Source organism: Lethenteron reissneri, chromosome 14 (genome assembly GCF_015708825.2).
Source record: "Lethenteron reissneri isolate LAM-NWPU_2019-01 chromosome 14, ASM1570882v1, whole genome shotgun sequence".
In the NCBI taxonomy this organism is placed as follows: domain Eukaryota; kingdom Metazoa; phylum Chordata; class Hyperoartia; order Petromyzontiformes; family Petromyzontidae; genus Lethenteron; species Lethenteron reissneri.
In genome coordinates this window covers 12422871-12448195 of record NC_083792.1, presented here as the reverse complement: position 1 = coordinate 12448195, position 25325 = coordinate 12422871, and the positions used below count along the sequence as shown (strand labels likewise).

The 25325-nt window shown below is 42.5% G+C and overlaps 2 protein-coding genes across 7 annotated transcripts in view; one reads left to right on the top strand and one right to left on the bottom strand.

Moving 5' to 3' along the window:
- The window catches only part of LOC133342407 (papilin-like), a 58726-nt gene extending 54628 nt beyond the window's left edge, over positions 1 to 4098 (bottom strand). Inside the window, exon 1 of one of the 5 annotated variants that reach the window (XM_061551562.1) lies at positions 4003 to 4098. Coding sequence is in view for 1 of the 5 variants with exons in the window: in XM_061551561.1 (XP_061407545.1) it covers positions 3083 to 3160 (78 nt within the window). In the remaining 4 variants the exon portion in view is untranslated. Of the gene's footprint in view, positions 1 to 144; positions 217 to 3082; positions 3164 to 4002 lie in introns of those variants that run through there. The other 4 variants (XM_061551563.1, XM_061551565.1, XM_061551561.1 and 1 more) reach the window with 4 other exon arrangements.
- Positions 4099 to 9059: 4961 nt separating this feature from the next.
- RBM25 (RNA binding motif protein 25) lies at positions 9060 to 24854 on the top strand. Of its 2 annotated transcripts, none has more exons than XM_061551560.1 (19): positions 9060 to 9470; positions 9828 to 9952; positions 10406 to 10458; positions 10865 to 11026; positions 11565 to 11622; positions 11764 to 11924; positions 12477 to 12644; positions 13182 to 13265; positions 15656 to 16092; positions 16209 to 16401; positions 16514 to 16603; positions 16707 to 16780; positions 17201 to 17351; positions 17715 to 18267; positions 20499 to 20560; positions 21171 to 21410; positions 22247 to 22345; positions 22502 to 22549; positions 23443 to 24854. In XM_061551560.1, the coding sequence occupies exons 1-19, from the start codon at positions 9415 to 9417 to the stop codon at positions 23533 to 23535; spliced, it is 2907 nt and encodes a 968-aa protein (XP_061407544.1). In that variant the 5' UTR covers positions 9060 to 9414; the 3' UTR covers positions 23536 to 24854. The 2 variants fall into 2 exon arrangements, with proteins under 2 accessions (XP_061407544.1, XP_061407543.1); XM_061551559.1 differs by having other exon boundaries at positions 16206 to 16401.
- Positions 24855 to 25325: the final 471 nt, after the last annotated feature.

Sequence of the window (25325 nt, the reverse complement as noted above, 5' to 3'; positions counted from 1 at the left end):
ATTTTGTCGTGTTGAACAAGGAGGCACACACTTGACTTGGAGGCAACACGTTTATTACACAGCCCAACGGGGCTACCTACATAAACGTACACACGCTACAAGGTCACTACACTAAGCGGGTCAGTCAGTAACCTCCTGACTGACCCACGATGCCGAGCAGAGACCGTAGATCGGAGAGACGTAGCGCCGAGGGTTGATTCCAGTGCACAGCCAAGAACGCTCCCGGGACCGCCCCTTGATGCTCCTGGGCGTGGCCTCGCCCAGCCGTTGGCCACGCCCCTTCGAGACCTTTCCCGAAGGATCTCGACCGAGCATCACGTGTCCCTCAAGCCCACCTCGGGCACCCATCATTACCCTGTCCTGGTCACGTGCCCTCTCGGCTTCACCCAGACTACCATGTCCTGTCTTATTCTTTGGGTCTTTCGGTAAAGCCACGGAGATAGAAAAATAATAAAAATATCACCACGTTTCGATCGCAACACAAGAAATCGTCATCAGGTGAAAAAAAATATAGCGGGAGAGCTGCTGAAGCAGGATGTTATATAGGTTTGAGATGGTTTTAGCCCAAGGGTAAGCGGGTGGGGCTCGAGATGGAATTTGCATGTAAATGTAAGATCGGAGAGCTGATATACCACCACGACGACGCAGCTGTGGAGGTGGCCATTGTATTGAGAGATTCGCATGTCAATCTGTTAATGTAAGATTAGCATGTCAATGTAGGCGAACCACCGAAACGGTGGCTATGCGAGTGAGACATCCAGCTCGTTAAGAAACGAGGGATGTCCTGACTTGCCTTCTCTCAGGCCGTCAACAGGACTATGCCCCCGAGGGCCCGTTTGCATGCCGTACTCACTCTGGCCCCAGAGAGACGTTCCAGACGGCACAGGAGCACTCTGGTGACAGTGCCTGGCGCTAACACCGTAGTGACACACTTAACGGCACTACAATTTGAACCTATCTACGTGACTTTACCGAAAGACCCAAAGAATGTGACAGTCACGAAAGCTTTAAGTCAATACATTAACAGTACAAATTCACAATATTTCAATAATTACCGTGGTCAATGTCCAATTATTTGCATTTTTTGTGTTGAATAATCATCATGTTTGCACAATAATCTGTTCTCATAAACAGCAACTTTAAAGGTCAAATATTCAACAACCATGCTTTATCCACTGCTTGAAGAATACCTCTCAACGTTCTGGCCATCCCTCATGGTCCTGCAGTACCATAATAATCTATCCCGCTGTTGAACATAAGCTCATCTGACTGCTCAATTTTCAGGGAGGTCAACATCTCAGGTTCTCTCTTGTGGCTGCCATCCCACCACCACCACCACCACGAGAATTGTCCATCAGCCCAGTGTGAGACATGTGAAAGCTCCTGGGCCAGATAGAATACATTGTGGACGTAATCAAAAAAGTGAGCACAGATTTTGGGTAAATAAAAAATGAGCAGGCCTGTTTACTCAATGGTTAGAAACTAATGAATTACTTCAATTGTGAAACGATGCTTTAATTATTAATAAATTTCTTCTGATTTTGCACAATTACTAACCAAATTGCCTCTTCTCACACTTAACCTTTAGATCATAGAGAACGGAACAGACCATTTAGAGCCCACTAACCACATGAGCAAGCTGGTTTTCAAAAAGGTTTTTTTCTAGCTTGACCACACACTATCAATCAGAATCTAGGAAACAAAAAAAGAACATAGAATATCATTATGCCTGCCTTTTGTAGACTATTAACGTTATTTAATTCAGTGGAAACGGACACAGTCATACAGGCCCTGACAAACCGAGGCCTTAATAATAACGCCATGCGAAATCATCAAAATAATTTACAACGATTAAACAGCTATGCTGAGATTACATAAGATTAGAATCAGAATCTTCATTTAGATTCGATTAATCCGATGAGCGATGAAGCTCGTTTTCACAGATGTCCAGTATGGGCAGATCAGCAATTTACAACAACAAACGGTACAACAAAACGACAGGAGTGAAATCATATAGAAAAAGGTAGGCAAGTCACTAAATATAAAAACTAAATAATTATATGTCCGCTTTTGATCAAACTTGGGCAAGGCAGCAAAAACAACAAGAACAACGCAGTCCCAGACCACACCAAGATAACACCACACAGCAGGAGTCCCTCAATAAAATGGTACATTAAGATCGATACATAGGCAAGGATCAAAGTTTCAAATCACATTTGCAAACGTGACTGTCGTCTGGTAAGTAGATCACACAAGATACACAGCAGAAGGGTCATGCAAGGCGATGCAATACCACCAAGGCTATTCAGAGTGACAAAACGTATTTTATGAAAATTGGAATGGTGACATAAAAGGATAAACATAAATAGAGAAAGTATAAATCATTTTATATTTGCTGACAACTGCTGGAAATTAACTACAGGATATGACTGCAATAATTTCATCCAGATGTATTGCATGGGATGCCTGGTATAAGTATTCAATCATTATTAGTTTAGCCAAGAAGGCTGCAAAGTTGGCTTAAAGATATACAAATAAAATATAAGTGTGTGTGTGTGCATTTGTGGACCTCGTCTATTGCAACTGCCTCAAGGTAAATACAGTAGCAGCTATTGGTGTTGTGTGTGCGTATATCGTTCTTTGGTTTATAATCATTTTTTAGTGTCCACTAGGGAGCCTTGATTCACCTGCATTGACACGTTTAATAGTTGAATTCAATAAAAGTTTGGTTGTCATTTTAATAATAGGTTGCAACGCATGCTGATCCGTGTAGGTCTGATTTACGATCCACATCTCTCTGCTGTACGAACTCGCATCCCAATGGAGAAACGCCTATTAGTCGTTAAAACCATTTTGATTTAACAGATCATAGTGGGGTTTGGTATAACTTGCAACAAAGCGAAATTTTAATTAATTCAATAGTTTTCACTTATGCAACCAATGCATCGCAGCTGAGTAGATCTTGGACGCAAAGTAGGTTTGAAGCCTGGTAAGTATTTGCATTGGTGACTACAGGGGGCCCCGCCAATTGATGCTGAGAGGTGGCCAGGAGATGGCAGTTCTGAGTGTCACCCCCGAGTACCTCTGTGGGTTTTCTTCGGCAATCCGCTGGATTCTTCCCACGTGCCCCAAGACGCATTAAGGGAATTGGCACAAACATTCCGATGCAGAACTCTTCTGAAACAGTCCTAAAGGCTCAGTTTGGCTTTCCTGGTTAAATGCTTGGCATTATAAGTCGAGTTGAAAGCATAATCACGTACCTCATTACGCTATGCCCCAGACAATTTACAAAGAAAACCGTTGATGATTTTCTTTTCCGTTATTCTTTGTAATTGTTTCAGTGAATGTTGCATTGAGAAACTGGAGTGGTTTCGATATTTTCTTAAAAAAACGTTGATCTAAGTGAACATTACAGCGTTTTCCCGTTGTTATGTTTAGGTTATAGTTTGTATCGTGCAAAACAGCAGCACATATCCTTACACACGTGCGAGCTGAGATTAAGGTTAAACGAGTGCATGAAATAGTTGATACATTGTTACATTACAAACATAAGCATGAAACAGTATATATAGCACACTTTGGAATGTGTTGTCTAACTTGTGTGATTATAGCCCACAGCCTCTTTCCAAACTACGTGGCCAGGGAATAAACTTCAAGCTGGGCTGACACATGCGGACTACACAAACTTGCATTCCTCACCCCGTGTCATCTAGCGCATGATAACATGAAGGCTGCTTCTGTCTTAAAAAATATGCCGCTCAAAAGTAGCTGCCGTTTCAAAGCTACACTTCACGTGCATTATTGCCCTTTAAGTGTAAAACTTTTCATTACAGTATATGCACATTCTATGAAGAAATAGTGTGTGTGTGTAAACAGAGTATGCTAAGTAACTCTTTAAAAATACACAATTCCAGTAATATTGTTGCGTACGAACTTCAAAAAATAGTTCTTTATAGCGGGTAAAAAAAAAACAGCTTTGAAGAATGTTGAAATTGTACTTACGGCTTACAAATGTCTCACTCAGCTGCTAGCCAGTGCGCACACCAGGCAGCGAATGAAGTTCGGCAGGGGCTGGGGGAATGCGCTTGCGTGATTGCATGCAGAAATCCAAAAAGACCCCACCCTGAAAAGCTTGAGTAGAGGGGGTGCAGGGCTCAGCGGTGTTAAGGTGGGCGAGAGGATTGTCGTATCCACTATCAGCCACCCTTCGCATCACTTGCATGGCTTTGCGAACCAGACGTTCGCTGTGAGTTCCCGTAAATTCCAACTTCGTGAACCCACTGCCGCGTGAAGGTTTTCTGCACGCCGTGGCAGTCACGGAGGGTGTTTGACCATAATTCACCACGCTGTTCAGTGCAGGTTGCGTAAGGAGTTGAGGAAAGCCAGGATTATATGAGGATATACCACTGGGCACTGATGTGAGGTGTTGGCCAAGAAGTGAACTCGGGTCGCCATGTCCATAGTATGGTGAACTGCTTCAACCTTTGTTCCCATTATTCCCCGAAGAAGCTGCAATTGTGCTGAGGTTATTGCTTAGAGCTAAGGGCTAAGGTTCGGTTTAAACTATTTCAGTACTTGAAGACGTGACCTCAAACCCTTATGTAAATTTGCTATGAACAATGCACCCTAAATGCACCCAAACTTGTCAGATCTTAAAAGCTAAGCACTGTTGGACCTGGCTGCTACTTGGATGGTGACCAGTCAGGATTGCCAAGTGTTCTAAGCATGGGGCAGGCGAGATGCCCAGGGGATGGCGATGTTGAATGGTATCCTCTTGTATGGGTGGGATTTCTCCGGATACTCTGGTTTCCTACCACAAGCCAAACACTCATTAATATATAATTGGCTAAATATCCCAATGCAGGACCCTTCTGAAAATAATTTTAAATGCAGTTAGACTGTCTTTAGTAAATAAATAGAAATCTTCATATACATTCCATCTTTAAAAAAATATATTATACCTTTGACTGAATGCTTTTGACAAGTGTGTAAAATGTTACTTTAAAATATATTGTTGTGGTGACTGTTCCATGGTGTGTTGTTGTTGTTCCCTGCGATTTTAATTTAGAATTCATTTTGCACTGCAATGTATCTTCAACTACTTTCGCACCGTACGTAGCCAACAGTGCTGATCGGAGGTGCGGGGGAAGCTCAACAAACTAAACACAAAAAGCAGTTCCTAATCCTAACACAATGCTTAGAAATAATTGCATTTAAATTACAAGTGATTTTACAATATCTTTCTGGCTTGAACTTAGCGTGCACATTTCTGCAAGCACACAGGCATAATCCCCTTGGACCAACTCTTGTTACTCATTAACATGTTTGGCAGCTATCAACACGCCACAGGAATGAGATAGTGTTTATTCACGGTGCACAAATAATTCCATGTTGGTATTTACACACGAGGCCACATTGATGATGAATGCCTTCCCCAAGCTGCCGACACCTCTCACAATCCTGCAATGCATTTTACCTTTTGTAATAATGTGACATTCTGTGTATGTTGGTGAAATATTTGGTATAAGCCATGAAATACACACTGTGCGTATTTGTGTTTATTTAGACATCTGTTGGCATTCACAATTGCCAAAACTGTACTAATTTTGTAAACATCTACCTTGGAAAGCAGCTATATCAACATGCACGCAACCCCTGCGGCCTCGCAAACTATCATGTAACACACCACATACTACATCAGCTCTGCTATTTATTTTGGAAATCTGCCTAAAAAGAAATTTGTTCCGGACAGTGAACAACATATGAGGGTGGAATGCTGCTCATAATGGCACATCATTAAACTTGGACGGCATAGGGCCAGATTTGGCTAATTCCTTTCAGATTTGTCTAATTGTTGATGATGGAGACGTTAGTAATTTTTTTTCCAAAAAAAGGTTAAAAATAACATTTGCCCATAATATGTATGTGACCATGCCGATTGAATTCCAATGGTGATTGTATTAAAAACGTTTATTTTCTCAATCAATCCCAGTGCCATTTGCATGTGCTTCATATATAATACAGCATAGTACACGTATCTGTGGATTTATGCATTTTTGGATTACGAAATTTCTTGTTGGCGCAATTGACAAATTATGGACACTTTTCTATGAGCTAAATCCAATTTCCGCGTTCACGAAACTTCACATGGCGTGCGCCAAGAGATGAAACGCAAAGCACCCGGGAGGCTGCGTCATCCCTCCGTGCAGCAGTGATCGCCTCCACGTCGCCTTGCCAGTCTTTACAACGTGCAGAACTTATGGTGGGTTTCTCGAAAAGGTTGATTTTTAAAAATTTATTACTATTCAATAATTTTAACATTTATATTCGTGATTGTAATTCCTGTGAAAAGTGATATAGGTGTATATATTTAGGTTAGGAGTAAAGTTGGAATGACTGTTTGAAACCCATCCCACATTTTTTGGATTCAATTCATGGGAAAAGTTCTGCTTATTGCTAAAACTTCGTTTTACGTGTGTATTTCGTAAATCGAGGGATACCTGTATTCCAAAAATCTGTCCTCCACTAATCGGTGAATCCTAAGAATTGAGGCATCCCCGCTGTTCACAGCAACTCCCGTAATCCGCTGGGACCAAAATCCTAAACCTGCAAATTTTAAGTACGTATTTTTGGAATGTTGTAGTGTGCTGCGGATTAGAGGGCCTTTACATCACCGTGAATGTTTGAAATTTTACTATTGTGTGCAGGATATTTTTCACGTGAAAATTGCGTAATTTAAGTGTCAAAAGTCATTTCCTGTGGATCAGTAAAGTAAGTTGCTATTGGAATGCACTGGCAATAGCTGAGACACTCAGCTGCACAGAGGCATTGGGGTATGATGGCCACATCTGACTAATGAGCCTCAATTAAATCGAAGATCATTGTTATTTCCACCAAAAATGTTTTCTGGCAGAAGATGCATTGGCCGTTGGATGAAATGGGATTACCCTTCCTTTAGAGCAGTTTGCTGAAGAATTAAACAGGATGAAATGTTGATGATGGCCCTGTTCATGTACAGCCCTTTAATCAATCCCTGCTGGATGAGGGCCTGTTCATGTCATGCGCGGCATGAGAGTTATATATCCAGACTTGACTTTGCTGGTTGTTGACTATGGTGGAGTACATAAATGTAGGAGCATATAAGTACTGTACAGTATTGTAATGGAATTTGCTACACTGCCCTTTTCTGTCCACAATGTCGCCGTACAGCAGCCTATAACATCTCAGAACCAGAATCTGTATTTATACGGGAGGAATCAGATTAGCTATAAAAGCTCTTTTTCACAGATGTCCAGTAACCAACTGAGTTATGCATGGTGGTCGTTCATCCAAGCACGATCCGGGCTCAACCTGCGTAGCTTCCGAGGTATGACAAGATCGGGTGCACTTCAGGCACGGTGAATTTGATCAAAGCCAAAGCAGTGATGGCTTTCCAGACATCACTTCATTGCGCGTAGAGGCTAAAGAGATAGCTTGGGTGAGAGTTGAAGGCTCCATTTTCCACCATGGGACTATGAATTGCATTTCAAAACGTGTCCCCGATAGCAGTTTTTTTCTTGTAATTTGAATAATTACACCACCAGGAGTTATTGCGTAACGGACCTTTCAAAATCGCTTACCCCAGCACAACCGCAAAATCTCGTCAAGGCAAACGGGACGTGACGCGTGGGGGTTTTAAATGACACCGTTACATATACATAGGACTCAGACACCTTTAGGGAGTTTAACACGTAGGCTTTCGCGACCAATATCATTCATAAGAGTTTTTTTGGGTTAGATCGCGTAAATAAATGTGTCGTTAAAACCCGCCACCACCCGACACAGCCAACTAGTGCCAATTTGTCACGAGTACAGCAAACCGGTGTGTTGGAGACCCAAGCCAGATTGTAATTGTTGTGGATTTACTCTCCAACACACCGGTGTGCTGTACTAGTAACGAATTGGCATGTTGTGTTTTCGTGACAAACCTTACTAATTGGCTGTGGCGGGTTTAACGACACGTTTATATTTACGTGATCTAACCCCAAACAAACCTGTTATGGATGAACCGTATGGGTTGATACGCATTTGAAAGTACATTGACCCACCGTGGCTTTACAATGGGTTCACAGATATTTAAAACTTAATTTCGAGCTTTCATGACTGCAGGAATTACTCTTTGATTCTTTCGGTAAAGTCACGTAGAAAGATAAAATAATAAATAAAATTATAGCATACGACGTTTCGATTGCAACACAAGCAATCATCATCAGGTACAAATGAAAGAGAAAACCTAGTAAACTTAGAAATGTAATGCAATACAACACAGCGAGTCGGTCAACACAATTAACGCATAGCCTGGTTGATTACGTTCTTCCAAAGATTGCCAAATTAGAAGTTAAGTGTGACATTTGAGAGAGAGAGAGAAAAGACAGACACGGAGACAAATTAGGGGGCACAGGTGGTGCATCAGCCAGTCATCTCAGTCATCTCAGTCAGTTTGACCCGTGGCACCTGCTGGGTCTGCCTCGTGACCCCCCACGTGGCCTCAAGGTGCACATCACCTGGCACAAGCGTCGTGGTTGTTGTTGTATCTGTGTTATCTCTCTGCTCATGTGTCTGTCTATGTGTCTCCGGTTCTGTGTTTTATCTCTCTCTCAAAATTAGCAATCTTTGGAAGAACGTAATCAACCAGGTTGGGCGTTGACTGTTATGTTAGCCGACTCTCTGTGTTGTATTGCATTACATTTCTAAGTTGACTAGGTTTTGTTTTCTATTTCATTTGTACCTGACGATGATTGCTAGTGTTGCAATCGATACGTCGTATGCTATTATTTAATTTATTATTTTCTCTTGCTAACGTGACTTTACCGAAAGAACCAAAGAGACATTTAAAAGCACATTGACCCACCGTGGCTTAACAATGGGTTGACAGATATTTAAAAGCACATTGGACCCACCGTGGCCACATACAACCCCACACCTTTTGAGAACCCACGTTTCAAAAAGTCGGATTTACGAATCGCGGAATTCTTTCTTGCTGACACCTCCCTCTCCATCGCGCGGCCACCGTAGGTCACGTGCTCCGCCAGCCAGGCCTCCATGTTGCGTCGGTCGCGCGTTCGCTTTCAAAACGTTTCAAATCTCGGCGGCTTGGAACGTTCGCGTTTATCAAGGCGGTAGATCCACGCCCGGTCGCAAACGTTGTTCGTAAGAACGGCAATTTTCTATATATATATACAGGGGGCATACTTAGGCCGAAGTGACCGCGCGCGGGTTTCCGCGAGGCGTTTCGGTGGCGGGCGGGAGGACCACGGGCCCCGCTAGGCCGCGTTTCCTGAGGCCTGCTTCGGGCTCCGCAGAGAAGAAAAGATTACAGCGGATCTTAGCGGCGATAGTTTACTACGTTTCGCGAGAGTAGTCGCTACTAAGACAATGGCGCAGAATGCGAATAAGCCCAAGTCGTTGGAAGCGCGGCTGCTCGACCTGAGGTAAGGCACCGGTGCGGAGTTGGTGAGGGGCGATTTGAATCCGGAATTAATGGAGTCAACATTTTGTTTAAATCTTAACTCAATAACGATGTTGACACATGCGAGTGTGTGGTGAAAATGTGTGGGTTGCACCCTAATGGGTCGATATGTCCCTACGTGTATGCTTCTTTAATAAATCCAATATCTACATCGCTTTGTCGGTCTACTGCTGGGTGAGAAGAGCCTTAAGCCGAATGGCCGTTGTGTGAAGATATCTTCGCTTTATTGAACAAACCCGAAAACTAAACACGCGCTTGCTTTGACGTGTTATGTTGTCTTGATGACATGTGCCGCAGTAATCCATCTCGTGTTTTACAGTTGGCCTGCACAGCAGCCCATGCCTTACCCACCTCATTTAAACCGGGCACCCATGGGCATGCCTGCTCTTGGGCCTGGCATTGGCCAGTTCCCATCTTTCAGGCCTGGAGTACCTGTGCCACCAGGTGAGGAATGCACAGCACCGACTTTTCAGCAATATTACATTCACGAGGTGTTTGTTTTACACACTGCAAGCTCGGTGTTTAATGCTATATATCCACGGTTAATCTCGTAAGAGTGAAGAGTGTTAAGTTTATCACATGAACTTAATCACGCTGCTTGCAGTTTCTAGAAAAAGTAAGACATAATTGCGGATGATAGTTACGTTGGAATTTTCAAACGTTTAAAAAAATCTAGAGGATAGTATAATTTTTTAAATATATTGATATAGTATTAGATCAACAAAGGCAAATCGTTTACATGCATTAGCATTGGTAGTGCAAACATTAGTAACCTCCTACACTTGTGTTTATGTATGTATGTGTGTATTGATGTTTTTTGCTAGTTTGTATAAAGCACATGATAAGCGATTAATAATTCTTCAAACGCTTAATATGCATTGTTTCTGTTATGTGAAGGAACCCCACTCCTGCCAGTTCCTGTGGGTTTACTGGGACCATCATCTGGCCCTGTAAGTACAGCAATTCGATTCATAATCATCAACAATCATTCACATTTAAGCATGTATATTCAAATCTTTACATATCTTAAGTGTCAGAGAGTCTTAATTGACGACAGTTAAACTCAACCAGGTAAGGCCCATTGCGTTATATAGACCTTTTTTTAAAAAGCGACCTGGCCACAAATGATTGCTACGAGAAGTGGCTTATGTGGAAATTTATAGCAGCCAAATACTCGAAATGCATGTTGATTCTAAATGTGGAGGGAAAAACTGGAGGATCCGGAGAAAATCCACGCTACTACGGGGAGAACATGTAAACACCAAATATAAAACAAGCGTCAGGGTCGGGATGCAATCCACGACCTCCTGTATACCAGCGAGGTATTTAACCTCTCGCCACCGTGTGTGCATGCAGGTGCTGCTGCCCACACCCAACATACCAGCGTTACCTGTCAAGCCGCTGATGGCCCGAGTGCGTGAACGCCCCGCAGAAGAATACAACGGTCCCACCACCACTGTCTTCGTGGGCAACATCACGGACAAGGCGTCCGACGTGCTCATTCGGCAGATGCTCGCGGTATGAACTAAGATCGTTGACTTTCGCGTTTTTTATTTCAATACACGTGCAAATTTGTGTTTTTTTACTAACCTTTTTGCCCAAAGTGGCAACCATAGCTGACACAACGTGGTCCTTCATCCAGGAGTGGACTGATAGGGTTATAAACTCAAATGTAATTGTAATGAATAGGGGCATGACTATGATACTGTATTTAAACATTTCTGATTAAATTGTGCAATTCCTGTTATTGAATAAGACTTCATGCACTGCATGCAAACCCTAGGTGCTCAAGTGCTTATAGGCAACTGTATTATTTTCTGATTAGTCCGGCTGACTGCCCAGGAATATATTGTAATATGAAGTTTGAACCAAGGAAGTAATATAAATATTTTTGCTTTGTACACTTTTAACCAGGATCTTATGTTATAAATGTAACTTATAGTTTCGTACGTTTGTGTGATAAGTTCATGCCAAATAAGTGGTTAATGAAGAAGAAACTACCTAACAGTGGTGTGGTAGTCTGTGCACTCACCTGCCAAATCACTCTTTCTTGCAGAAATGTGGGACTGTTGTGACCTGGAAAAGGGTACAAGGTGCCTCGGGAAAACAACAGGGTAAGATAATCATTGAAAGCTTTCATTGCACTACAGATCGGTGAAACATTGTTTATATTTTAAGAAAAATATTGAATGTCCATAAACATCCTTGTCATGAAATTCACACTTGAGCATGCATGTTTGTCTTGTGCATTGCAGCATTTGGCTTTTGTGAGTACAGCGAGCCGGCGTCTTCCTTGCGTGCCATACGCTTGTTACACGACTTTCAGCTGGGAGACAAGAAGCTGCTGGTGAAAGTGGATGCCAAGACCAAGGCACAGCTCGAGGAGTGGAAGGCGAAGAAGATGGGTACCAACGGGGTAGGTGAATGGGTGTGCATGTGCGGACTTCTATAATGCTCACAATAATAATGTGTATAATGGAAAGCATTTGGGAAGGAAAGTGTTTCTTTCAAAATGTTGGTTTAGCCTTTTTGGCCATAGTTGATAATAGAATAAGTGACTTCTGCAATTTGTTAACTTTTTTTCCTGCACAATTTTTCATGTAACAATTGAGTAATAAGCATCAATGAGGAATTACAATTGTGTCGGGCCAGGATGATACATTTTCTTTATTAATTTTTGCCCATGTTTGTATTTTAGAAATAGTTTTTTTCGGTCTTGCTTTTAATTGAAGTTGTGAGCAAATAATTACAATTACAATAGTTAAAATAACGTGCTGAGACTAGATTATAAGGTCAGCAATCCTCATGGAATTGAGATGGTTTATTAATATCAATTGAAGTTGGAAAATCTGCCATTGTCTTTATCATTTGTATTGTCACGCAGTTCTACTCTTAGGTTTTTTCGGTAAAGTCGCGTAGGTAATCTGTAGCCCTGTCTCATTTTGCTGTGATCCTGCCTCATTGGCAGGAGGCAAAAACTGAGGAGGATGCAGAGGAGCTGGATGAGGTTACACAGAAGCTGGACCAGACGGCGAAGGAGGCCCTAGACCAGCTGCTCGTCGACTTCTCCAATGATCTCAAGGCTACCACGGAGGCACCCAAGCGGCGGCGTAGAGACAAAAAGGATGATTTATCGGTAAATATCACAGTTGCCATGTAACAATACGCAAAACTTGGGTAGCATTGTATGATCTGTACAGCTTCTTGTGCAAATTGATTGAAGATACTTAATCTAAAAGTAAATGTGACACTACGCTTTGGGCAAAAAATCAACGTACACAAGAAATATTTGAAGTGGTAAATGAATAGGAGGATATGATGTTTGTCAGCACTGTAATACCATTGAATGTAAGTACATCTATTGGTGTGCATATAAATATGAAGCACAGCATTGGAAACAGAAAACCATCTACATTTTACATTAGAAACATTGTTTTAGAGCTATTTACTGTCTTTTCCGTATTTGTGATGTGAGCTGGTTGATAGGAATATTAGGAACTCAATGCATATGCATGTTATACTGAAATATTGAGACATGTCGTGTACAATGAGAGTCATACAACAGGTTATCAAAATAGATCAAAACCTGTGAAGTAGTTGGCCGGTGTCTATTCACATGTTGATTTCAGATGATTAAATATGTTTATCTTTTCTTCCTGGTTTATCATTTCAGGAGGACCTCAACAAAATGGAGATTGAAGAAGAGAAAAAAGACCTCATTTCCCGCGAGATCAGCAAATTCCGCGACACACACAAGGTAGTTCCACAACATTTGCACAAACAATTTCACAGTAGTAATTAAACGAGAATATGTAACCGATGCTTTTGGGATATTTAGTTCGTTGGTATGGACCATATTCAAAGGATTGGGTCCTAAATCATTGTCATTCTTTACATAACAAAATATAAATTGGGTGAAAACTAGAGTCCTACCTCTCATTTGAAAATCAAAGATGTGTGTCATCTTACTTCACTTGGCCTGCATGCTTGGAGTTTGACATCGCCAAACTTGTTTGCACTACATGAACTCTATATGTTAGCAATTACGCAGTGCACACGCATGACATTCACACAAGTCACTGAAGTAGTCTCATTTGGCCAAACAATGCAGCTAAATTCAAAAGTGTGTTGTGCAGTGGAAAGTGTTTAGTCTAATCTGCTTGAGTACAAATGAGGCTGAATGTCTTTTAATAGCTGATCTGTTCATTGACCCCATCATTACAATAGAGAACAGTGGGTGTGACATAAAGCAAGGACAAGCTTTTCTACTTGTCGAATCGTGCTGTTGCCTGCCAGAATGTAAGTACCGGCTTCTCTTTCTTGAATGAGAATGGACACCCCCTGAAGCGGAGGCAGGCTGACCCAGAGGGGTAGAGGTTTGTGTTGTGATGCCTTGGTTTTAGCGATTAAGTTTTCAGTCCACAAGGCCGCTGGGAAGAAACACGTTGGAGATGGAAAAAAAAACCTCCTGCAGCATCAGTTGCTGCAATTGATGGTGTTGTGTAATGCAGATTCTGGTAAGCACAGTATTGCCTTACAGGTGCAGCCTCTGCAAGTCTTTGCATGTTACTGACAGTGAAAAGTACTGGGACAGGTATGGACAGACTTAAAGGTTGGGGGCAGGGGGTGTCCATTTCAAAGTCTCTTTCCCGGTGACCTGAAGATGCCTTTAAGGTATGTGTTGCGTCACATCACTGCTTACCCACCACATTCATACCTTACAGGCCAATTGCATCCACATATACTTGATTTTACATATCAAAGTAGTTTAAAATTTACACATTATTATAAATCGTCACTTCATTCAGAAATCCCATTTTCTCCAATCATCACTGACTACAGTTAATCGTCTCTTATGACATATCATTTTTCTAGCAGGTTGCACTGTCATTGAGGAGGTGATAGCTTTAACAAACTACTACAAAATCACCCAAGTGTAATATCCTTGCCGCAGCCTGTACAAATCTCAAACTGGTTATCTTTTTAATATCTGGAGCTTAAAAAAAAAATATAGTCCTGCAGCGAATTGTATCGTTTTTCAATATTAAATAAAAGAAATTAACATGACAGTTATGCTTATTGCATGACATTTACTTTTCTAACATTCATTATAGCTTGTATAACAATATATTCATGTGGGTTATAACTGGTACTTATGTGTGAAAGCTCTCAACAACGAGACTTGGCAGAATACCATTGAGTAGTCTGAATAGGAAATCACGTACAACACACGTAAAAAGAAATCACATTCCCAAACTATTTTCACTACCATCAAGTTTGCTACACTCTCATCTTGCACTTTCACACCTTTTGGCACCAGAAAATGTCTGCAATGAAGACCCAGCCGGTGAGTGCTTTTGATTTTGGTCTGTTGCTGGTGACTTCATGCGCCGAGTGTGCACGGAGTTTCCGCAGAGCGGTGTGTTGCAATGTTTAACCCTTCTTACCCCTACAGGATGGCCAATGGGAACTCCTGATGGCAACTTTTGTCTGCTTTTTATGCTTGCATTGAGATGGAAACTAACCATTTTTGAAAAACAAAAGAGCTGCAAGCAGTAACTTTAACCCATTTGTCCTTTGCCCCCCTTATGTGCTTGAAGTGACGAGATATTATCTTGGTGATTGCTAGGCAGTCTGTGTGTACTGTACGATACATTGAATGTCGCAGGTTGGGCCTCCGCACCTGGGTGCACCTTGAAGCGGCGCCCTGTCCCGCCTCCTCTGAGTGAATCCTCATGCAGGCAACCGTAGGGACTGCCATTGTGCAAGTGTACATGCTCCGCTAGTTGCATCGCGCGGGGGGTATCCCCCTGCAGTGCATTTTAAGTGGGGGCACACTGCGCACCGTTGTACATGCATTCCAACATTCATCATTTGCATAAGGGTGGGCTGTACTTAAGTTTACATGTAGGATTGTTTATTTATATTTTTAGAAAATAATTTAACTCCACATTGATGTAAAACAAAGAAAATAAAGAAATGTTTCGTAAAGCTTTTACGTAAAATGTTAACGGTAATTATAAAAGTTTAAAAGTGTTTTTTTTTTAAACGGAAAATCTCAATTAGTCAGTTAGATTCATTGTGCTATCTTGACACAGTTGTAAATTGACAAAGGTGTTAACTGTTTTGGCATTTTCTCTTGCGCAGAAACTCGAGGAAGAGCGCGAGAGGCAGCAAGAGCAAGAGCGCGACCGCGACAGGGAAAAAGAACGCGAGCGAGAGAAAGATAAAGATCGGGAGAGAAACAGGGAGAGGGATAAGGACAAGGAGAAGGAGCGTGATCGCGTAGACAAGGACAAAGAGCGGGACAGGGACAAGGAGCGTCGGGAAGAGCGCGAGAAGGAGCGCGATCGTGACAAGGACTCGCACCGGGACAAGGACGTTCACCGGGACCGACGTGACCGGGGGGACCGGGGGGACCGCGAGAAGGAGCGGGAGAAGGAACGTGAGCGCGAGAGGGAGCGTGAGAAGGAGCGCGAGAGGGAGCGGGAACGGGAGCGTGAGAGGGAGCGGGAACGGGAGCGCGAGAAGGAGCGGGAGCAGCGCGAGCGGGAGAGGGAGCGAGAGCGGCGCAGCACTTCCAAGTAAGGCAACACCGCACCGTGGATTGATCGGTGTCGGTGCAGTTGTCGGTGCAATACGAGCTGCCCTCCTGTCACACTGCTGACGATGTGTGGGCGTGTTCCGTGTCTCTCAGTAGAGATAGCAGGGATCGGGAGAAGAGGCGCGAGACCCGTGAGCCACGTGAGCCACGTGAGACACGTGAACCACGTGAGCCACGTGAACCACGCGAGACACGCGAGCCGCGGGACAAGGAAGAGGACGAAGAGGAGTTGCACGAAAGGCGGAAACTGGAGCGTCGTCTTCGTGAGAAAGAAGCCGCCTATCAGGAGGTGGGTTTTGGCGAAAGCCGAGAGAGCGGTGTGTTTTACTGACCAGTACGGCAGCCATTACGTAACCACATCTTGTGTACATTTTATCTCAATAACACGTTTTTCTTTATAGCGCCTAAAAAACTGGGAGACCCGCGAGAAGAAGAAAGCGCGGGACTATGAAAAGGAGATGGAGCGCGAGGCAGAGAGGCGGCGAGAAATGGTGAAAGCATGTTTGCACTTTTCATCACACTCACAGGCAGGGCCGTCGCCCCTCTTTGCCTATACCCTGAGGACAGCAACTCACGCGTTGATTGTGTTCACAGGCAAAGGAAGCTAAACGCTTGAAGGAGTTTTTGGAAGATTACGATGATGACCGAGATGATCCCAAGTACTACAAGTAAGACAACACTTGGCTGACATTAATAGATTATAATACTGATGACCAAATCACCATGAATGTTCCAAATCTGGGCATATTACGTAAGTTAAAACAGTTTTGAGACTGGTTAGTACTTGGATGGGAGATTCCCAGGAAATACCAGGTCTTGTTGGCTTGGAATCTCAGGTGGTCAGGAATTAACTGTGCAGCAATTGATTTATTCAATCTATTTGTGTGGAGATGTGGGTTTTACGCTCGTATGCATCGGCTTTCTCTGGGTTGCCCAGCTTCCTCCCACTTACTATATACCAGTGAATGGAATTGGGCAAATAACCCATTTGAGGCTTTTCTGGCAAAATAATTGAAATTTCATGATGGCAGCTCTTATTACGGTGGTGAATTAAGTAAGGCACAATATGGGTTTCAACGCTGTGTTAGGGGCAGTGCTCTGCAGAAGAGGCAGTGGGATCGCGTGAAGGAGGTGGAGTCGGATGACCGTGACCGCAAGCGCGAACGAGAGGAGCTGGAGGAGATACGCAAGAGGCTTGTGGAGGAGGGACACCCGGATCCCGATGGAGAGATCAAACGGGTGCGTCTCATACCGCACCCATGCTGTGCTCATTCCGCCTATCGACATTGCTGTGCGTGTGCACAGCGTTCCGTTGAAAGGTCACTGCTCATACATTTCCTGTTGCATTTATGACTTTTGGCCACTCATGCTGCTAAAGAAATACAAATACACCAGCCTTCACGACCAATACTAACAATAATTACCCTCACTATCATTTTAATTGGGTGACTCAATTCTTGAAACTAAATATAAAAAAAACAGGCAAATTTAACCCTAGAAAAGGAAAATGGTTTGGGGGTGGGGGGGAGGGAGAAAATTTACTTGGCACTTGAAAATATCAAATACATTTTTTAAACTAAAGTATATGCCCACTCCTTCCAGCAAATGGAGAAGGAAGCGGAGAAGGAAAACAAGCCGCCCATCAAGGAGGAGTCTGACCACGAGGAGGAGCGTGTTGAGCGTGGCGAGCGAGGCGACCGCGTTGAGCGTGGCGAGCGTGGCGAGCGTGGCGAGCGAGGCGAGCGAGGCGAGCGAGGTGAGAGAGGCGACAGGAAGCAGCTCCTGGACTCCGACGAGCGCAGCCGCCCGGCCAAGGACTCGAGCGACGACGAAGACGTAGCTGCCGCCGACAACGATGACGACGAAGATGACGATCGTGGGGACGAGGAGAGCGGCGGTGGTACCCGCCGGGAGCCAGCTACGCGAGACACGGACAGCGACGCAGACAGGAAGCCTCCTCGCTTTGTGGAGAAGCTGCGTCCGATCGGGTCACAGGCGGCAGCGGAGCCGTCGGAATCGTCTGCGAGCAGCCACCCGTCGCCTGCGTCACCGCAGGAAGAGTCGCCGCGCGGAATCATCATCCCGCACGAGAACTCGCCCACGCGCAGCCAGCCCGACGAGAAGGACAAGAAGCCCAAGCTGAGCCTCAAATTGAGTAAGTGAAATCGAGCGCGCTGTCAGATGCGCTTCAGCGACCGTCTGGAACGCTCTTTCGATATTAGGAAGCTACTGTAAAAATGATCTTCTTTAGAACTGCTTGTTGCGTTTAGTTTGTTGTCCTTCCCCACGCGTCCGATTAGCACGGTTGGCTACGAAAGGTGCGACAAACATAAATACTCTGGGAGAGATGATCCAGTTTAATACAAAACTGTAATGTGTTGCAATTTGGGATTCACGCTTTCGGAAGCTGGCCAAATTCATCGTAATGTTGACCAAAACTTTACAATCATGGCCTCTAGGTGACATCATTAGGTGTGATGTAATCTTACAATGGCACTTCATGTGCCATGTGACGTGATTTCATTGTGCAGTCAAGACATTGTTATAAATTGAAGAAAATACTTCAGAGACTAAACGCATATTGGAAAACACTGAAAAATATGCATATCCAAACGTTTTACTTTTAACAAGTCAATTCTTGATTGTCTAGGGTAATGTAGGAGAGGGATGGCTTTGATAAATCAAAACATGAATAATGCAAAACAGTACTTATGTATCCCTTAAATAGTCTGGGGGTAAATATGTAGAATTTTTTCATCTATCTTACCGCTTCTTAAAGTTATCACTTGCCCGTGTATGTGCGGTTAAAACTACCGTGAGTCACTGCCTGGATGAGTGAGAAGCAGCGAATAATTAAACCTGTACGGGTAAAAATATGGTATTTTATTCGCTTTATCACAAGCATGCTTACTCGAGTAAACTAGTGCAGTTATATGACTTAAGACATTTCAAACACTTTAAACACGTTTGTACAATTATTAAATGGATTTCTTCTACTTGGATCTAGTGTGTCAACCAATTCGGACTTTAATTGAGGTAGAACTAATTTATCTACCTTTCTCATTAAAATAGAAATGCTTATTTAATGCCATGGTGTCAGATGTATTTGGGCACACTGGCTTTTTCATCCATGCTATGGAATTGATGCCGAATTAATCTTAGTTCATGTCACTTTGCATATATAAGCCATATTTTAGAAAACAAGAGATATAGTTACTTTCAAAGTGACACAAATGTCTGTTATGAGGAAGATTTTGAAGTTTTGACTAAAGTTGTCTAATTTGTGGAATTGCCCATTATTAATATAGTGATTCAAAGTCTCACGATATGTGGAATGTTTCATTTGATACTGTGAATTGTTCAGGCTATATGCACAGAATGTTACATGGAATAGAATCAGTTTGAATTTCGTGAATATTGTATGCAAATGCTTTCCCTGTTGCTGTTGATCAGAACCAATAAGACAAGACTAAAGAGATCATAGAAATGAGATGGTGATCCGCAGTACAGACTACTTGACTACAAATGAATTAGACGAGCCATAAGAGACCAACGCCACAAAGAATAGATTCTTGAATCAAATGTTCCAGAATAGTGACATTTAATTGAATCGTTGCATTTCTCGTCCATGCTCTCATGAGCAAGTTCTGGTGCTCACCTCTAACTGAGCTTATGATGTAAATTGTACATTCATATGACATCCCCTTTCTATTGAGGACAAAGTGTATAGAACTTATGGACCCTCAAGGCATGGTGGTTTAGTGATGTTATAACTACAATTGAACTCGTGATCTCTAGATTTAGTCAGTAATTTCTGCATAAAAAATACATAATTGGGCAATAAGTAGTTTTGATTTGGTAGGAAACCACAATTTGTTTCATTGCAAAAATATTCTGAAGTCTGCATAAAGGTGCTAGTAAATTACTTGTGCTGTCACGCAATGGAAATGTTGTCATCGTGTATTGTCCAATGCATATGATAATAGCTCGGTGATACACTAACCTCATCTCAACAGTACTGCATCACATCGTCACCTTGCACATCATTCATATCTTTCTCTGCCAGGCACCTCTTCTCTCTCGCATCAGGTTTTACGTAGCCTTGGCAGCTATTATATGTGGAAAATTTAATTATACTCAATATTCAATGCATACCTTTTAAAAAAGAGCTTTAATTTGTGTATTTATTTTCCATGTTTTCATCTTTTCAAAGTAAAGGCGCAACGAATGGATTGCCACATATGCACGCAGCAGCAGCACACGTTTGATTTATTACGCATATCGATGACTTTCATCAATCACCATAATGGATGTGTGTGATTTACTGTGTTCGTTTTATGTGTCGTGCTCTTTTTTTCCAACATTGCCTTTTTAATTCGCCCACAGCCGGCTCAAACAACAGCCCAATGTCACTGGGATCGGGGAACGTGAAGCGGAAGAAGCTCAAGGTAATTTCTTGGTGGCCAAACTTTCTGCCAAACCATGCACTCTCCTATTCCTCCAGTAGTGATTTGGTGGTTACAGTTGCTTTTGACATTTCAATTTTTTTCATGCAGGCAATTGTATGCCACCCACACCCATTGTGTTAATGACAAAGCTACTCAAATTTTTATATGATGAGAGTGCAGTGCTCTTTCGCTAATGCACCGGTTGCATTACACGGGGCTGATTTTTATCTCGTACTTATGCAGCCCTTTTGTCGATCCACTGCTGCTGGATTGGGGCCTTGCTTTGTGTTGTGTGTCATGGGTGCTATTTGATAATGCTGGCCAGTACAGCTTGGTGAAGGTGGGAGGATAAGTACAGTATAGCAACAGATTTTTCTGTACTACCCTCTGCGACCGTTTACCCGACAGCACCTGTTTATAAATGGTGGTCACCTAAGTGCTGTCCAGGCTGAACCCTCCTTAGCTTCTAAGGTCTGATGAGATCAGATGCATTCTGCGTTGTTTTGGTTTGAGGGTTTTTGCCTTTCTGCTTTTAAATCCTAGAAAAGGTCTTAGAGTGACACTACTGCAGGAGCCGTCCATTGCCCGTAACACAAATGCGCTCTCCCAGGATAACATCTTCTCCAACGAAGACGACGAGGACAACGAGGAGGCGCCCAAGCGGCGCAAGCTCGTGCCCCTGGACTTCACGGAGGAGGAGCGAGCAAGCGTCTCCACGGATCTGCCGAGCAACAAGAATGTGGCGTCGAGCGAAGAGAAGCGCAAGCACATCAAGAGCCTCATCGAGAAGATCCCCACCGCCAAGCCCGAGCTCTTCGCCTACACTCTTGACTGGACCATGGTTGATTCGGTGAGCGTGCACATGCGCGTCGACATGTGCATGCGTGCATCTTTTGTCAACGGATAGTCACTCAATCCAATATTTACGTGGCGTACTTAACATCAGAGGACTGTGTGGCAAATAAACTTTACATTAATGGCCAAAACTAGGGTTTCCTCCACACACCGGAGGTCATGGGGGCGATTTAACCATACTTTGCAATTATGGTCAGTGCAGATTGGTGAAGGTGTCAGTACAATACAACAGTGGATTTTTCTGCACTGCCTCCTACTGACAGCAGCCCCTGCAGCAGCTTGCACCACCCAGTTTTATGCATGATGGTTGCCATCCTATTACAATGCAATCTCAAGCCTGCTTAGTTGCCCCCATGTATTATGAGGCTGGGCATATTCTGGGTGATTTGGTCACAGTCACATCTTGTGCAAATGCTTCATCTGTCTGCATTGGGGTAGCTATGTAGTCAATGTGGTGAAGTCCATTGGAATTATTTCCATTTGTAACTTAACTTTGAGTTCATGATGGTAATTTGCTCAATGAATGTTAAAATATGAAATGTACTGTTAAGTTATGTGTAACTAAATAGTTATATTAATGTGTTCATATGGTGGCAGACATTGGCAGATTCCCAGATTTAGAGAGCGATTCACATTGGTTAAATGTCTCCCTCCTTGCTGGAGCGAGATGAAACTAAGCCTACCAAATGAGCAAAACCCTGGGTGGGGTTTACACGACACTATTTAATGTATTTTATCTTCGTATTGTGTAGTAGTGTTTGCAGACTACTACACACACGGGATAATTTTGTTTTCAGACGCTGTTGATGAAGTTTTTCTTCTTTGTTGCAGACTCTTATGGAGCGGCGAGTGAAACCTTGGATCAACAAGAAAATCATTGAGTACATTGGAGAGGAGGAACCGACGTTGGTTGAGTTCATATGTACTAAGGTAGGTTGGTAAATGTTAGCATTCTCTTCTCATCATGATTTATGTTCACCATTGTATACACGGCCATTATTTCCAATTTCGCTGCTGCTGTCAAATGTAACTGAATGTCTCCTATTGCATTTCTGACTCGGGTGTTGATATTTTGTTCCGTTGCAGATTTTGGCCCACAGTGCCCCACAGAGCATCCTCGACGATGTGTCAATGGTGAGTTGAGGTTTCATTTTTTACAATTTGTGATTCTGTAACACACGTCTGAATTCAGGCACATGGAGCGCAGGTAATTGTTGACAAGCGGTTGGATGATTTATGAGAGAAGTGTTTTGCGGTGAACTGCGTGTACTTGCTGAATGCATTTGGGGGTTAGCATGTGCTATTTTGGTCAGGCATTTTAGATTACACTGGATAATTTTAAATGGCAAGGTCATAAAGGGCACATTAATTAAATGTCTTGCAGTGCTGAACTTTGCAGATTAATCCAAGGGTAAAATATACACTGTAGGTTTTTATTGGTCATGTGAAAATCTAGAAATTCAATGGTGCTTCCGGCAATAAGCAATAGCCAAATGGCATTGCACTGATTAGTGCAACGGAATGTTTATGTCAGGAAATGTAATCACTCAAGACAGATGTGTATTATTTTTGCAGAAAGTGCAATAAATATCAATGCTTTAGTGGGGACTCTAGTATGGTCACTCTCGTAGCCTCAAGCACCATGAGCGTCACACTCACAAATGTAATTTTCTTATTTAGACCGACAACTTGCCTGCTGTATATATTCAGAAACGTTCTTGTTTTGCAAGACGTTGAAGAGGGGTTTATCCTCTTGTAACTTACAATTGGCAGATAACATGTGCCAGATATGACACGTCTCCTTTACATCAAGGTTGGTGTTTCCACATGAAAGGAGGGTTGTGGGCAGGGGTGGGTGAACTGAACATTTTAGACATCTCAAGGTAGAGAGGAATTGGGTGGATGTTTTGCCCATGAAAATTATGGAGTTTCAAATTGCTAAAACACTTCTTGTGAATGCCCATGATGGCTTAGTTTTGTGCATTCATCCTAATTTCTATGCATCTTTATCATCTTGTCCCATGCAGGTGCTGGATGATGAGGCAGAGGTGTTTGTGGTGAAGATGTGGAGGTTGCTCATCTATGAAACAGAAGCCAAGAAGTTTGGGCTTGTGAAATGAAAGCTTCACGTTCAGCCTGGCTCCTCTTGCCAGATCTGTGGCTGTCACCTTTTGGACCATAGTGGTTCAACGTTTTTTTACTGTTTCGGTTTTCTGTTTTACCAGGTGTGCTCACATAGAACTGGATTATCCACATTGATAGAATGTAGCCTGATTTCAGAGGCATAAGTCTGACATGATGTGGCTTATGATTCGATGTTGCATGTGAAAAGGATACAATGTCAAGCAGCTACCAGAACTATCAGAATGAAAACAATTGGTGCCTATACGATATCTGAATCCCATTTGTGAAGGCAGGAATCAATGTACAGGGAATGTGTTTTCTGTCGAGTAAACACATGCATATTTTGAATAAAGCAGTGTAAATGATTTTCTTTTTGCTTGGGTTATGATAAAAAAACTATCATTTTAAACATTTTACAAATTTGATGTCCATAAATTACTGTCATTACATGGATTGCATTTGAATTTGGCTTTTTCAATGATAAAAAAGAACTTTATTTGCAAAAACGCTTATTCAACAGAATAATTGTGTTGTTTTATACACTGTGGGGTGGGTAATTGGGACATGTACAGTTTTAACGACTGTTTAAGTTTGATTTGACAACATTCAAATTAACCATGTGAATGTCATCTTGCAAACTGGCTGGAAATGTTAAAGCGCCTCAAGTTTTTCACATTAAAACACACTCCAATTGGCACATACACACTTGTATCTATAAAATTTGATTAACGAAAGGACATCGTCGTGTCTGAAGTGCATTGTTTCAAAGTTGGTGATAATTTCTTTTAATTGAGATTGAAATTCAGCACCAAGAGCTAATGTTTTTTTTCTGTTTTGCGTTTGGCACCAAATGTCTGCAGCATTAGCTGGAAATTTACTCACAATACGAATTTCAAATAAGATGTGGGAATGTGTGTGCATATACATACTATATTTTGGGTTTTGATTTTACCCCCTCTGCTGTTGTGGTAGCAACTTGTTGGTGAAGTAACTCAACGGAGCAGGTGAAAGGAACATTTTATATCACAGCTGAACCCTGTTGATACGAATGCATGACCATGCATTTGTATTATGCACATACACTGCTGTGCGCAGTTTAAATTACTCCAGACGTTTTGTAAATATCGATTTCTCTTTCATGACTTGAATAGATAAGAAAGTTGTGGTGGATAATGGCTATGATTTGCATCGACTGCAAGAGTATGTGGTAATTGCTGTCAGGGTAATTTTTGTTTTTTTTGTTTCGGTAGCCTGTGTCATCAATTTGCTTTTTACAGTATTTGCAGTCCACGCCTGAATAAACTTTGTAAGTTTCGATATGTGGCTGAGTACGGTTGTCCAAATGAAAATTAAAGACATGACTGCGGATGCAATGCTGTGATAAATGGTACTCGCTTGGATTTATCAGTTAATGCACTTCCATTAGCCATTTGAATGTGCAGAATTTGTACCAATCGCATCGTAAATTGTGCATGAAAACAACTTCCAAAGGTGATCCGACAAATTTCAATGCATGGTTAATCTTTGAAATCCACCACGTCTCCTCGACTACAATTTCCATCGCTTCAATTTTGTTTGATGGGAATGTACTCGAGTTTCACATGCATTGGCATTTACTTAAAACGTAGGCGGCTTTTGAGGTGTAAACGTATCTCAATATATCCTACCCTCGCCTAAGCTGTGTTCTGCTTGCGTTGACCCCAGACGCGTAATGTTTAAATGCATAAACGGACATCAGATGGGACTGCTTTGCATTAATTGCATTTTGGGTTAAATTCCCAACGTC

Bases quoted from the DNA above. Each gene is read 5' to 3' on its own strand.
- RBM25 (XM_061551559.1), top strand. From the start codon at position 9,415: ATGGCGCAGAATGCGAATAAGCCCAAGTCGTTGGAAGCGCGGCTGCTC. The intron at 9,953-10,405 runs GTGAGGAATGCA...TGTTATGTGAAG, and splicing joins TGGAGTACCTGTGCCACCAG to GAACCCCACTCCTGCCAGTT. The intron at 16,781-17,200 runs GTAAGACAACAC...ACGCTGTGTTAG, and splicing joins GATGATCCCAAGTACTACAA to GGGCAGTGCTCTGCAGAAGA.